Below are 14,783 nucleotides of genomic sequence, written 5' to 3'. Positions count from 1 at the left end.
TCACAAGTTCAAAAGTTCATGCAACGCAACTTGAATTTTGTTCATGTTAAAATTCATAACAAATTGTGAAAAGGAGTCAGGGAGTGATTGCAGAACCAAATCCGTTTGTAATTCTGTGTCCATGGTTACTCCTAACTGCTTAAGTCTCTCAATGTGATTAATTATTTTAATTACATGATCATGGACCGAAGTTCCTTCATTCAATTTCATTCGGAACAATTCCTTAGAAATGTCGAATTGGGAAGTTATGCTATTTTCACCATACAACTCTTAAAGGTGAAGCAGTATGCTACTAGAATCTGGCTTAGTCTTGTGCTGCCTTTGGAGCTCGTTAGACATTGAAGCAAGCATATAAAGCTTGACTTTCAAGCCGTCTTCCTGGTATTTCTCATATTCAATTTTCATTGTATCAGAATCTCCTTCTTTGTAGGTTGGAGTAGTCTTTAGATCCGGGATATAAGAAATCTTCTCAGACATGAGAACATTTCTCAAATTTCGATATCAATCAGAAAAATTTTGTCCGATCTGCTTATTGGTATCTAAGATTTTTGAATGTGGGTTCATTGTAGTCATTTTATCTGCAATAGATAAATTATAGAAAATCAACAAATAATTTTAACGTAACAATTTACGATCTAGGGTTTTTTAAATCATAATATCCTCCCACTATTCTTTTCGAATTTCACTACCCTTCTAGCGAAACACGGAATACCCATTTCAAAGTATTCTAGTGGGGATTATAGTCCCATCTCATGTTAACAACCATCACATAATAGAAATCTAGGTTCAAATTAACACTTGATGGGTGGACAACTCTTTGTCCAATGTCATAAAGGCAAGTCTCAATCATCCTTTAGCCCCAATAAATACATGAGTGCCAAACCATAGTATTTCTTGCTAAGTCAAACCCACCGTTAACTTTGCAAGTATGAGATTACCAATAAAACATCACATAATAGAAATCTAGCCTCATTGACTTTCCCACCTCATAACATCATATGTTTAAGAGACATAGAGCAAGACACGAAATTAGGCGTTATCCCACGGACTCCATGGCCAATATTCCTAACGTAATGCCTCGGTACGCCTTTAACAGTGGAAGGCTACGATAAGGTGTTCATAACATCCCTTCGTTACAACTTAATATTTAATGAGGGTTTTAAGTGTGGTCTCATCATACAATTCAATTTTCCTTTAATTAGTTATGCAATTTGATTAACAATTAATCATGCATAACTTCATGCATAGCAAATATATTAACTTACGCTCATACAAGCCAATTAATCTAATTAATCATGGTGATGATCATGGATGCTATCCTATGAGATTTTTCATGCAAACATTCACACATAACATTTATGAGGAATTCCCTCATTCCAACTTGGCAACGTCTTTGCCGGGTGCTCTTCTTCTCCGTCTTCTTGTTTGTGTCTTCTCTTGTATTTATTACATCAAATGAATAATATATAGAAAATAAAGAATGAGGAGAATAGAATTATAACCAGAATTAAGGGAGAGGACACGCAGGCCTTATTTGGTTACATAATTTCCAAAAACAAAACCAAATCATACAAAATCACATAAATAATCACATTGAAGCATAAAATATATATGTAACTCAATTATTATTATTTTCATCCATGACCATCACCCCTAATCTACTTATAACATTTATAAGCATGCTGGAAAATCATTGATGGTACAAAAATCGTGTCGAAATTGATTAAGTTTTTCGAAAATCGCATTAGATGCTTTTTAGGACACTTGTGGTACCTTTGAGGCTTTTGTGTCCTTGCTGCCCATGTCAACAATTGACACTTCCAGAGAGTTTTAAAACCTCAAATCACCATCTAACATCATCATATGATGTGTAGATCATACCCATAAATTTTGGTGGCAATCAGAAACCATTGGATGGTTCATTGACCACAAAATCGATAAAATTACCACCTTAATCAGTTTTAACCAAGATTCATACACATCAACATGCATGTGTAGCTAATCACCACTCCGATACCACTGAAAGATTACGCATATTAATGCAGTGGAAATTTAAAATTTATTAACTATGCGACTTGATAGGAATAGTATGCTAAAGGCCATTATTTTATGTAATATTCAAACTCGATTTATTTATTTGAATAAAATATATTTAGCATTCAAAATGAGAAAAGACATATTAGCATCAGTGTCTTTTATTCTATACGGCATATGAATTGGTGTGTAGAGTCTAAGCTTACACACGGAAGATCAATTCATGAGTTCCTATCGAATATAAGTAAGCGATCACAGCTAAGACGGAATTGGACAAACCGTCGGCTTGATTGTGGTATAGTATTTCAGTATACCTATCTTGGTTACGGAGAGCGGCAAAGATTGAACTTACTATACTAGTACACTTGGAGTGTATTGATCAGGACTACGTGTGAGTCAATTTTCCCAGTCTGACTTTATGGAAAATTGTACACTCACACAAGACGTTATAGAATTGTTCATATTCTTAATTTATTAAAGATTATTAGTACATGTGCATTTAATGTACGAGACTTTGATTTACTAAAGGGTGAGATCTTTTTGTACAGACCAACAAACACCAAGTGAGTTGGGTCCCCGCATTAATTGTACGATGAAAAATAATCTGTTAATAAAATTCACGTCCAATTATGGATTGATGATACTCTCTTGAGAATGCTTATAGGATTTGAGATTGTGTCAAAACGCTGCAGGTGGATTTTAATTAATCCGACACATTCAAATAAGTTAAGTGATAAGCTCAAGGAAATATTTAAAGATGTCAATTAAATATTATATGTCAGTGGCATATTTAATTGACGGGTATCTGTAACTTAACGTGAGGAATTTTATGAACACGTATAACGAAAAGCTCAAATTTAATTTGAGATAAAATGGGGAGTGTAATTATAATATTTTAGTGGCATATATTATAATTTATGAATGATAATTATGTCCATGGGTTTGGGCTGATTATTAAATTCATAGGAAGCCCATGTTTTATTTTTCCTAGTTAGTCCCCACTGCACCCCAGAAGCCCAATACTAGAAGATATAAGAAAACCAAAGTGGATCGGAATTAGGAGAGGGAGAGGCTTAGGGGCTGGCCCACCTAGGGAGAAAACCATAGGTGTGGCCGACCCTATAAATACACACGTAGTGTGCGTTTTGTTAACACAAGTTTTGAGACACCAGTTGGTCTCTCTACTCTCTAATCGTTTCCACTAGTTTTGGTTTCTGTTCTTCAGTTCTTGGAGAAAAGAGACCACCCTCTCAATTCAAGTTTGGGAATTGGTGCATAGGGTGGAAGATCGCAGGTTTGAGCTTAGTATCAAACTCGCTGACTCCATCCTTCGTTCCTGATTATTAGATATCAAATCAAAGAGATCTCAAGGTATATAATCTACTTGCAATTAATTGAGATATGGTTTATGCTATGGTGATTAGTATTTGATAAGAAATTTTTGAAACTTATCTAGCTATCGTTTATGTGTATGTGGTCCTTTTACGCTTCAGCGAGTTGTATGTTTCCAACAATTGGTATCGGAGCCGGTCATAGATACGTAATCGATGCTAAACAAAATCAAAAATTTATCAAATTTAATTTGTTAGCATAATCTATGTTTTTCGGTGTTATTGCTAACTTGTTTTTGCAGGCTAAAATTCTTGCTATCATGGTCTAGTTTTTTTTTTTAATTCTGATTTTAGAAATGTTCACCCCGAATAAAGGAGTAGGAAGTTTTGTAAATCGAATTTTTAGATTGTGAACTCCGGTTTGAATGAGGCTAGGATTTTTTTTATAAAAACAAACGAAGAGACGAAGGACAACCACAGCCTTGCTGCAGCTGCCGGCTACTACTGCCAGCATAGGCAGCTGCCGCCATCACAGGCAGCTGCTGCCAGTAGCAGCAAACTGCTACTAGCGCAGGCAGCAAGTGCTGGCAGCAGCTGCTGTCGCACATCCGGCAACCGACGGTCACCGTCGGAAGCTACTGGACAGTTGTGGGCGACAGGGGGCAGATCGAGCAATGGGTGCTGGGCGGTTTGGGCAGTCCGGGCAGCAGTGTTTCGAGCAGTTTCCAAACAGGGTTTCCTAATCGAGTAGAGATTCGGGCTTGATTGAAGACCATGATAGCTAGGACTCTTGATTGATTTGGTTTCCTATTTTAACTATGTCTCATATTTTAATTGCATGTATGATTGTAATTAAATGCCATGCTAGATTAGGATTCCTATTTATTTATGGATGTTATCTAAACATGAAAATTAAAATATTAATCACCCGAAAATAAAATATTAAGTGGGAGACGGGTTACACATCACCCTACGATCTGGTTCAAAGAAAAATATGTAATAATAAAATTCGGATAGTTGAGATATTAAATGTGACTACGGTATTATTTTGGGAAAATCCGTTTTTAACTTAAGATTCTTTTCGGAACCAAAGTGTGGAATTCCGACCCATGCATTTAAGTATTCTAATTTATGATTAACAATGCAATGTCTAGAAAGTTTTGTCAAGGATTGAGGTTACTTAATTGCGTGCCATTTTTCGGAAAGCCCCCTCTTTCCTGGGGACGACCTGGTTGCTAGATTTGTTAGTCGTTAAATTGAAAACCTATAGTGCTGCGATAACGGTTTCACTTCACGGAGAAAATCCGTAACGAATCTCGGTTTTGGGCGGTGATACCAAAATGCGTAAATTCCGGTCAATGCATTTTTAAAATATCTCAATTCCAGGAGTTTTGGAATTACATAAATATTTTTTAAGTTTGAATTATTGGTAAGAAAATTTAATAGAGATGTAATTGAAAATATGTGCTGGCTTAGACCTTCCTCCCTATCGGAAATTTTCGATTACAGATATCTTAGATTATTAGTTTTCTTGATAGTCATAATGGCTAGTCATTTATTATAAAATTATTTCCCTATCGGAATAAATTTTATGAAGATGGTGAGATTGTGATCAAGTGATGGTTATACACTTAACTATAATTATGGAAATATTTCCCATCGAAATCAATACCATTATTTATAGGACCAAAGCAAGTTAACTAATTAAATTTACATTTGACACGGCGTGTTGTCAAGACAATGAAATTTAATGTGAACTAAATTACATGGAATTTATTCTCACATCGAGATAGGAAATTTCATGCTAAAATGTTTTGATTGTTAACGAATTATATGATTGATTATAGGTGCAATCTTAGATAATTCGAATCATGTATGCCATAAATTAATTTCTGAATATGTCATTTTTTCAGTTTTTCAAAATGCCTTCATTCAACCCATTATCTGTTATACTGAAAGACCATAAGTTAGATGGAACAAACTATGTCAACGGAAAAAGAAATTTGGATATTGTGCTCACCTCTGAAGAGTACAAATTTGTGTTGACTGAAATATGCTCTGAATTGCCTGAGGAGGAGGGTGCCACTGATGAGCAAATCAGTGCTCATAAAAAGTGGAAGAAGGCTGATGAAATGGCTAGATGCTACATGTTAGCATCAATGTTAGATGTGTTGCAAACACGACACCAAAATATAACAAGTGCCTATGACATCATTTGTAGCCTAAATGAGATGTTTGGTGATCAAGGTAGAGCCGCAAGGCAGACTGCCATGCAAACACTCCTAAACACCCAGATGAAGGAATGAGCCAATGTAAGTGAGCATACTCTTAAGATGATGAGTCTTTTGAATGAGCTCGAAGCACTTGGTGCTGATATTGATGGTGAAAGCCAGATCGATATCGTACTTCAATCTCTTCTTGATAGCTATGAGAATTTTCGACTGAATTATAACATGAACAAAAGGCTTTATACCTTGCCGGAACTTCTCAATGAGCTTAAACGAGCAGAGAAACTTCAACCTAAGCAAGCTAAGGTCAATCTGAATGAGAAAGGATCTTCTACTAAAACGAAAGGTAAGAAGAAGAAAAAGACTCAAAAGAAGAATAAATTAGTCGACTCCAAGGGTATTCAAGGTGGAGTGAAAAAGTCGAAAGGCAAGTGTTTTCACTGTGGTCAGAAGGGACATTGAAAAAAGCAATGTCAGACATGGCTAAGCAAGAATACAAAAGGTAAACACAATTAGCGGTTGTGTCCACTGGATCTTGGTGTGTAGACACTGGAGCCACTAATCATGTTTGCAATTCGTTGCAGGGGTTCCAGGAAACCAGACGACCAAATAAAGAAGAGAGTTACGTGCTTTTGGGAGATGCAACAAGACTAAGAGTAGAAGCAGTAGGCATTTTTCATTTGAGTTTTAGTAGTGATAGGACTTTAATTTTGAACGATTGTCTTTACGTACCAGCTATGAGATGAAATTTACTTTCAGTTCCATCTTTATCTTTGAATGGATATTGTTTTGAGTTTGATAACTCTATTGTTATCAAGTACAATAAACGTTTTATCTGTTCTGGTACTTTGGTAGATAATCTTCACATTATAAGTCCAAATTCTGCAATATGTAATGAATTAAATAACTCAACAATTTTGCCATCTAAGAGAAAGGAACCTTCGAAACCAATTCAAACTTATCTTTGGCATCTACGCTTAGGTCATATAAATCTAAACAGGATTACTAGCCTGGTACGAGATGGACCTTTGAGTTCATTAGAAGTTGAGGAACTTCCAGTCTGTGAATCATGTTTGGAAGGTAAGATGACTAAGAGGCCATTTTCGGCCAAGGGGTATAGAGCCAAAGAATGTTTGGAGTTGGTACATTCTGATGTGTGTGGTCCAATGACTATCCAAGCAAGAGGAGGTTATCATACTTCATCACTTTCATAGGCGATTACTCAAGGTATGGATAAATTTTTCTAATGCACCGTAAGTCTGAAACTTTTGAGATGTTCAAAAGCTATAAGGCAGTTACGGAGAAGCGTTTAGGAAAGAGTATCAAAACACTATGATCTGATTGTGGTGACGAATACCTCTCGGGAGAGTTTATGGAATACTTAAACGCATAGGGGATTTCATCCCAACTGACTGCCCCAAGCACACCACAACAAAATGGTGTGGCAGAAAGGAGGAATGGGACTCTTATGGAAATGGTAAGATCGATGATGAGTTTTTCTGAGTTGCCTAATTTCTTCTGGGGCTATGCCCTAGAAACAGCTGTCTATATTCTGAACTTAGTTCCTTCTAAGTCAGTACCAACTACTCCTACAGAATTATGGACAGGGCGAAAGCCCAGCTAGGCCCATATACGGATATGGGGTAGTCCGGCCCATGTGCTGGTAGGGAACACTAGGAAGTTGGAATCAAGAACAGAAGTATGTTTTTTCGTTGGATACCCTCGAGGTACCAAAGGTGGTTTGTTTTATAGTCCTAAGGATCAGAAGGTCATTGTCAGCACCAATGCCCGATTCTTAGAGGAAGACTATATGATGAATCACAAACCCAAAAGTAAGATTGTTCTTGAAGAATTAAGAGGGGAAACACAAGGAAACCAAACAACTCAAGAAACACCAGCTGAGGATAACGATCCAATACCACATAATAGTGGGAGGATTATGGAATCCCAAACTGATTCTGTCCAAAGGGATAATCAGGACATGCCGGGGAATCAACCAGATCAACATGAAGATCCTAATACAAATAGAACAGAATCATCACACCAAAATACTCCAAACGACCAAACAGGGCCTCATCGTAGTGGGAGGGTAACTAGATTACCTAGTTGGTATGCTCTATTGGGTGAAGTGTATGAAATGATCCCAACTGAACAAGTTACTGATCCTTGTAACTACAAAGAAGCTCTCTAAGATAAAGATGCAATATCTTGAAAGAAAGCTATGAAATCTGAGATGGAGTCCATGTACTCAAATCAAGTCTGGGAACTTGTAGAACCACCGAATGGTGTAAAACCCATTGGTTGCAAGTGGATCTACAAGAGAAAGAAGGGGGTGGATGGGAAGGTAGAAACCTTAAAGGCTAGGCTTGTTGCAAAAGGGTACACTCAGAAGAAAATGATCGATTATGAGGAAACCTTTTCGTCGATAGCCATGCTTAAATCTATCCGAATACTTTTGTCCATTGCATCATATTATGCTTATGAAATATGGAAAATGGATGTCAAGACAGCTTTCCTAAATGAAAATCTTGATGAAAGCATCTATATGGTGTAACCAGATGGATTTGTAGTGAGAAACCAATAGCACCTGTTGTGAAAGCTTAAGAGATCCATTTATGGACTCAAGCAGGCATCTAAGTCTTGGAATATAAGATTCGACCAGGCCATAAAATCCTATGGATTTGAGCAATGTCCTGATGAACCTTATATCTATCGGAGGAGCAATGGAAGTGTGGTGGTATTCTTAGTACTTTATGTAGATGATATATTACTAATCAGAAATGATGTAGCTATATTATCTACTGTTAAAGTCTGGTTGAGTAGTCAATTTGAAATGAAAGATTTGGGAGAAGCCGGCCACATTCTTGGGATCAAACTAGTAAGAAATCGGAAACAAAGAATGTTGGGCCTATCTCAGGGAGTCTACATTGACACCATCCTAGCAAGATTCGGGATGAAAGATTCCAAGAAAGGATTTCTTCCTTACAAATATGGAGTCACTTTATCTCGAGATCAGTGTCCTAAGGATGCTAATGAGATAAAGAAAATGAGTCAAGTATCATATACTTCGGCAGTGGGAAGCCTCATGTATGCCATGATGTATATTAGACTGGACATATGTTATATGGTTGGTCTAGTTAGTAGATATCAATCTAATCCAGTTATGAAACATTGGATTGCTGTAAAGCACATACTCAAGTACCTAAGGAGAATGAGAGATTATGTGCCGGTTTACAAGTCTGATGAGCTTATACCCACTGGATATACAGATTCAGATTTTCAACTTCAAGGTATGTTTTCACATTGGGAGGTGGATCCATTAGTAGGAGAAGTGTCAAGCAATCTTGTATTGCTGACTCCACTATGGAAGTTGAATATGTAACAACCTCTGAGGCAGCTAAAGAATCAGTGTGACTCCAGAACTTTCTTATAGACTTGAATGTGGTGCCTACAGCTTTGTCGCCTATTACACTTTACTGTGATAATAGCGGAGCAGTTACAAATTCAAAGGAACCAAGGGTTCATTCAAAAGGAAAACATATTGAACGCAAGTATCACTTGATACGAGAGATCGTACGGAGAGGTGACGTCGTCATGGCCTTGAGCAGAAGTGGGAGATTGATAGGAATAGTATGCTAAAGGCCATTATTTTATGTACTATTCAAACTCGATTTATTTATTTGAATAAAATATATTTAGCATTCAAAATAAGAAAAGACATATTGGCATCAGTGTCTTTTATTCTATATGGTATATGAATTGGTGTGTAGAGTCTAAGCTTACACACGGAAGATCAAGTCATAAGTTCCTATCGAATATAAGTAAGCGATCACAGCTAAGACGGAATTGGACAAACCGTCGGCTTGACTGTGGTATAGTATTTTAGTATACCTATCTTGGTTACGGAGAGCGGCAAAGCTTGAACTTACTATACCAGTACACTTGGAGTGTATTGATCAGGACTACGTGTGAGTCAATTTTCCTAGTCTGACTATATGGAAAATTGTACACTCACACAAGACGTTATAGAATTGTTCATATTCTTAATTTATTAAAGATTATTAGTACATGTGCATTTAATGTACGGGACTTTGATTTACTAAAAGGTGAGGTCTTTTTGTACAGGCCAACAAACACCAAGTGAGTTGGGTCACCGTATTAATTGTACGATAGAAAATAATCTGTTAATAAAATTGACGTCCAATTATGGATTGATGATACACTCTTGAGAATGCTTATAGGATTTGAGATTGTGTCAAAATCCTGCAGGTGGATTTTAATTAATCCGAGACATTCAAATAAGTTAAGCGGTAAGCTCAAGGAAATATTTAAAGATGTCAATCAAATATTATATTTCAGTGGCATATTTAATTGACGGGTATCTGTAACTTAACGTGAGGAGTTTTATGAACAAGTATAACGAAAGGCTCAAATTTAATTTGAGATAAAATGGGGAGTGCAATTATAATATTTTAGTGGAATATATTATAATTTATGAATTATAATTATGTCCATGGGTTTGGGCTGATAATTAAATTCATAGGAAGCCCATGTTTTATTTTTCGTAGTTGGTCCCCATTGTAGCCCAGAAGCCCAATACTAAAAGATACAGGAAAATCAAAACGGACAGAAATTAGGAGAAGGAGAGGCTTAGGGGCCGGCCCACCTAGGGAGAAAACCCTAGGTGTGGCCGACCCTATAAATACACATATAGTGTGTGTTTTGTTAACAAAAGTTTTGAGACACTAGTTGGCCTCTCTACTCTCTAATCGTTTCCACTAGTTTTGTTTTGTGTTCTTCAGGTTCTTGGAGAAAAGAGACCACCCTCTCTATCCAAGTTTGGGAATTGGTGCATAGGGTGGAAGATCCATAGGTTTGAGCTTAGTATCAAACTTGCTGACTCCATCCTTCGTTCCTGATTATTAGAGATCAAATCAGAGAGATCTCAAGGTATATAACCTACTTACAATTAATTGAGATATGGTTTATGCTATGGTGATTAGTATTTGAAAAGAAATTTTTGAAACTTGTCTAGCTATCGTTTATGTCCATGTGGTCCTTTTACGCTTCCGCGAGTTGCATGTTTCCAACACGACTGAGCATGATCAATTAGCATACATGCATTAAAATGACTATCGTATAGTCATCTAATTACCAGTTCAGATTCATACCTTGTGTTCCTTGCTCACTAACTCAACGAACCGGATTTTCCAGAGATTAGAATGAGCTCCTTTCTTCCATCAATGTCCAGGAATCAAAATCTTTGATTCACGTCAAGCCGTTCACGCGCCTGGCCTCTAATTGGTCGCACAACACGCACTTCGAATCTTGAAACTTCGAAAACCGATCAAGGACGATCCTTTGGAATAGATGGCAGCTCCAAACACCTCTTTTGTGCTAGCAAGAATGTGTTGGAACACAAAAAGAAAGATCCAAAAATAATTTCTTGAATCGCTCTTGAAAACGGTCAAGGTTGAAGAAAGGTGTTCTTAACAATCTTGCACCTTTTGCTCTTGATTTGAGATGAACTTTTCTTCTCTTATGGATCACGAAAATAGAACACAACCAGCCCATAGAAGCATTTTCTTAGAGACTAACAAGAAAGAATCAAATCTAGAATTTCTTGCTTAGATCATGTACTGAAATCGGCAATAGAGAAATTGAAAAGAAAGAAAAGAACAATTTTTGTTTTTATTCTTTCACTCTTCCTCTCTTAGATTGATTTGTTGCATGTGTAACTTTCGACACATATATCTATATATATGTATCTATATGTTAATCTCGTAAGGAATACAATTCCTTGGCTTCACACGGCACACACACACACAAAGATATTCTTGAGAGCATGTATGCTAACCTTTTGATCTTGATCATCCAATGGTCAAGATTCATAATTAATTCATAATTAATTATTAGTATAACTAATAATTAATTCATAATTAATTATTATCATAAATATTTGTTTTCATAAAACAAATAATTAACAACTTTATCTAATAAAGCTTATCCTAATCCCAATCCAATTCAATATAACTAACACTTAATTATACATAAAATTAATAATCTATAATTGATTATTTTCAAGAGCATAATTAATTAATTTGTTCTTATTATAATATACTAAAATACCATCTTTAATTACGAAGATTCTTCGCACGCTATTGTGTGTGACCTCAATAGGTTCCACATAACCTAGTAATGGAACATCAATAATTGATGTGCTAATTAAAACTCTTTTCAATTTACGCAAACTAATAAGAAATCTTTTAATTCTTCTCGAGCAATTAAATGATCAAGGTTTCCATAAGCCATGAGTGACACCTAGTAGTATGTCATGACTACCTAGATTATATCGAATATGTTGGTGAACCTTTCAATCATGGTTGGCGTGCAATTCGGTCCTTTTATCAGACAATGTCCGACAAGACATACAGGGCATGGAAAATGTCAAGCCCTAAGCCAATTTTCTCTCGGATGATATGGTAGCATCGTTCGATGTGTTTGGACTTTTGATGAGACCTTGGTTCCTTGGATTGAGCTATTGCCCCATTGTTGTCACAATACAGGGGTATTGGTGACTTGATGGTTGGAACCACTTCTAGTTCTGTCACGAACTTCTTTGACCAAACGAGCTCCTTTGCGGCTTCCGAAGCTGCAATGTACTCCGCTTCTGTGGTTGAATCGGCCGTAATAGGTTGCTTGGAACTTTTCCAATATACGGCTCCACCATTAAGAGTTATCACATAACCTATAATTGATTTTCTATCGTCCATGTGAGATTCAAAATCCGAATCAGTATATCCTTCAACTCTCAAGTCATTGCCTCCATAAATCAAGAATAAACCTTAGTTCTTCATAAGTACTTAAGGATAGTCTTGACCGCAACCCAATGTTCTAAACCTGGGTTAGACTGATATCTGCTTGTAACATTTACAGCATGTGCGATGTCAGGCCTTGTACATAGCATAACATACATGACTTTTCCTAATATAGATGCATATGGAATCGAGTTCATGCTTCTCTCTCCTTAGGTGTTTTTGGAGACATGCTTTTAGACAAGTGGATTCCATGCCGAAAGGGTAGATACCCTCTCTTGGAACCCTTCTTCACATCAATAATAGTGTCAGCGGTTGCGATTGACCTATAATGATGGGAAGTTCTCGATATTCTTCCATATCAAGTATAATAAAATCAACCGGAAGTACAAAATGATCCACTTTTACCAACACGTCTTCAATAATTCCAAGTAGAAATTTGACGGACCGATCCACGAGTTGTAAACTTATTGATGTTGGTTGCATCTCTCCAACACCTAGTTGCTGAAAAACAAATAAAGGCATTAAGTTAACACTAGCACCCAAATCAATCAAAGCTTTTTCAAATCATAAATTGCCAATAACACAAGAGATTGTAAAACTCCCATGATCTTTCAACTTTGGTGACAATTTATTGAGTAGAATAACACTGCACTCTTCGTTTACCATCACCCTCTCATGCTCCTCAAACTTCCTTTTACTAGTGCATATCTCTTTGAAGAACTTGGCATATGATGGAACTTGTTTAATTGCATCCAATAACGGAAAGTTGATGTGAATTTCTTGAACAATTCTATGATATCCAACATGTGTCTATCCTTCCTTTGCTTCTAGAACTATTGAGGGGAAGGTAGAGGAGGTATGCAAACTTTCTTCTTTAATGGTGCATGTAACAGCCCGACCCACTAAAGCCCAATCTCCCCACCAACCACTGAACTTGGCCCATACCAAGCCCAGCCTGGCAGTTCCCAACCCTCCTGGCCCATACCAGAAAAGATTGGACAATAGTTTAAGGTCTGCAGTATGTTATATTCTGCACCCAAGACCCATCCCTGGCCGATGTGGTATTTCATCCAGAATAGTAACCCCCACACCTCGCCTCACATGACGCAGAGCAGGGTATTACAGTCCACCCCCCTTAGGAGCCCACGTCCCCGTGGGTCACGCCAGACACGGGCACCGCGCCCCGGTTAGACGTGAGGGACGAAACCCACATACCCACCTGGTCGGCTCCGATACCAACTGTAACAGCCCGACCCACTAAAGCCCAATCTCCCCACCAACCACTGAACTTGGCCCATACCAAGCCCAGCCTGGCAGTTCCCAACCCTCCTGGCCCATACCAGAAAAGATTGGACAATAGTTTAAGGTCTGCAGTATGTTATATTCTGCACCCAAGACCCATCCCTGGCCGATGTGGTATTTCATCCAGAATAGTAACCCCCACACCTCGCCTCACATGACGCAGAGCAGGGTATTACAGTGCAGCTGGTGATGTGGTAAGAACTAGGAAGAGTTCTTTTAGCCAACTTCGATGTTTCTGGTTGCCCCTCTATTTCTTCAGTAGATGGTGGTGTGGCTGTTGTAACCTCAACTGTTGTAACCTCCATATCATCACCAAGATCCTCACCTCTTCGATCATATGGCTTTCCACAACATAAGGTTTTCATTGTCTTTCCTTGTTCTATCCCTCTTTGATTTGCTTCAAGTTGACTAGGAAATTCACCCTGTTTCTTCTCACTCACCACATTAGCTAATTATCCCATTTGCATTTCAAGTCTTTGAATTGAAGCCTGTGTAACTTGCATTAATTAGGCAAACATTTCTTCAAGTGACGACTGCTTGGGCTTAGGTGGTTGCTCAAATTGTGGAATCATTGAGGACCGTCCTTGTTGACTTTGTCACAAAAAATTTGGATGATCTCTCTAACCCAATTTGTACGTGTTAGAATTGGGATTGTACCCAACTTTATTTTGTGAACATATTCGGGATGCAGTCTCCTCTTGCCATACGGGATTCTGTGGACAAGTTTTAATAGTATGTATAGTGCTAGAACACAAGGCATAAAGCTCTTTCTTCACATCAACTACCAGGGGTGTAATTTGTTTTAACTCACCTCTCAATAGTGCGACTTCTACTTCTAAAGCTGAATTATAATTAATCTCATAGAAACAAGTCATTGCACCTTTTCCAAAAGTTTCTTCTCTTTCTTCCCTGTTTTTTTTATTATGTCACAAAGTTAAGCTCAATCGCTGGTTCAAATTTGATAAGCTCATCTCCAAAAAACAAATCTGTCTATTGGTGGCAATTTATTGAGTAGAACAACACTGCATTCTTCGTTTAGTATCACCCTCTCATGCTCTGCAAACTTCCTT

General features: G+C 37.4%; 1 protein-coding gene across 1 annotated transcript; it reads right to left on the bottom strand.

Annotated features, from left to right (window-relative positions):
- LOC119981864 lies at positions 1-477 on the bottom strand. The gene is made up of 2 exons (XM_038825004.1): positions 294-477; positions 1-194 (listed from the first exon to the last, which is right to left on the bottom strand). Exons 1-2 carry the CDS (start codon positions 475-477, stop codon positions 1-3), a joined length of 378 nt encoding a protein of 125 aa, XP_038680932.1.
- Between the last annotated feature and the right edge of the window lie 14,306 nt (positions 478-14,783).

Source organism: Tripterygium wilfordii, chromosome 17, assembly GCF_013401445.1.
Source record: "Tripterygium wilfordii isolate XIE 37 chromosome 17, ASM1340144v1, whole genome shotgun sequence".
Taxonomy (NCBI): Eukaryota; Viridiplantae; Streptophyta; class Magnoliopsida; order Celastrales; family Celastraceae; genus Tripterygium; species Tripterygium wilfordii.
The sequence above is the reverse complement of the archived record's forward strand: the minus strand, read 5'-3'. Positions and strand labels throughout refer to the sequence as shown.

Bases quoted from the DNA above. Each gene is read 5' to 3' on its own strand.
- LOC119981864 (XM_038825004.1), bottom strand. From the start codon at position 477: ATGTCTGAGAAGATTTCTTATATCCCGGATCTAAAGACTACTCCAACC. The intron at 195-293 runs GTAGCATACTGC...AATTGAATGAAG, and splicing joins CAAGACTAAGCCAGATTCTA to GAACTTCGGTCCATGATCAT.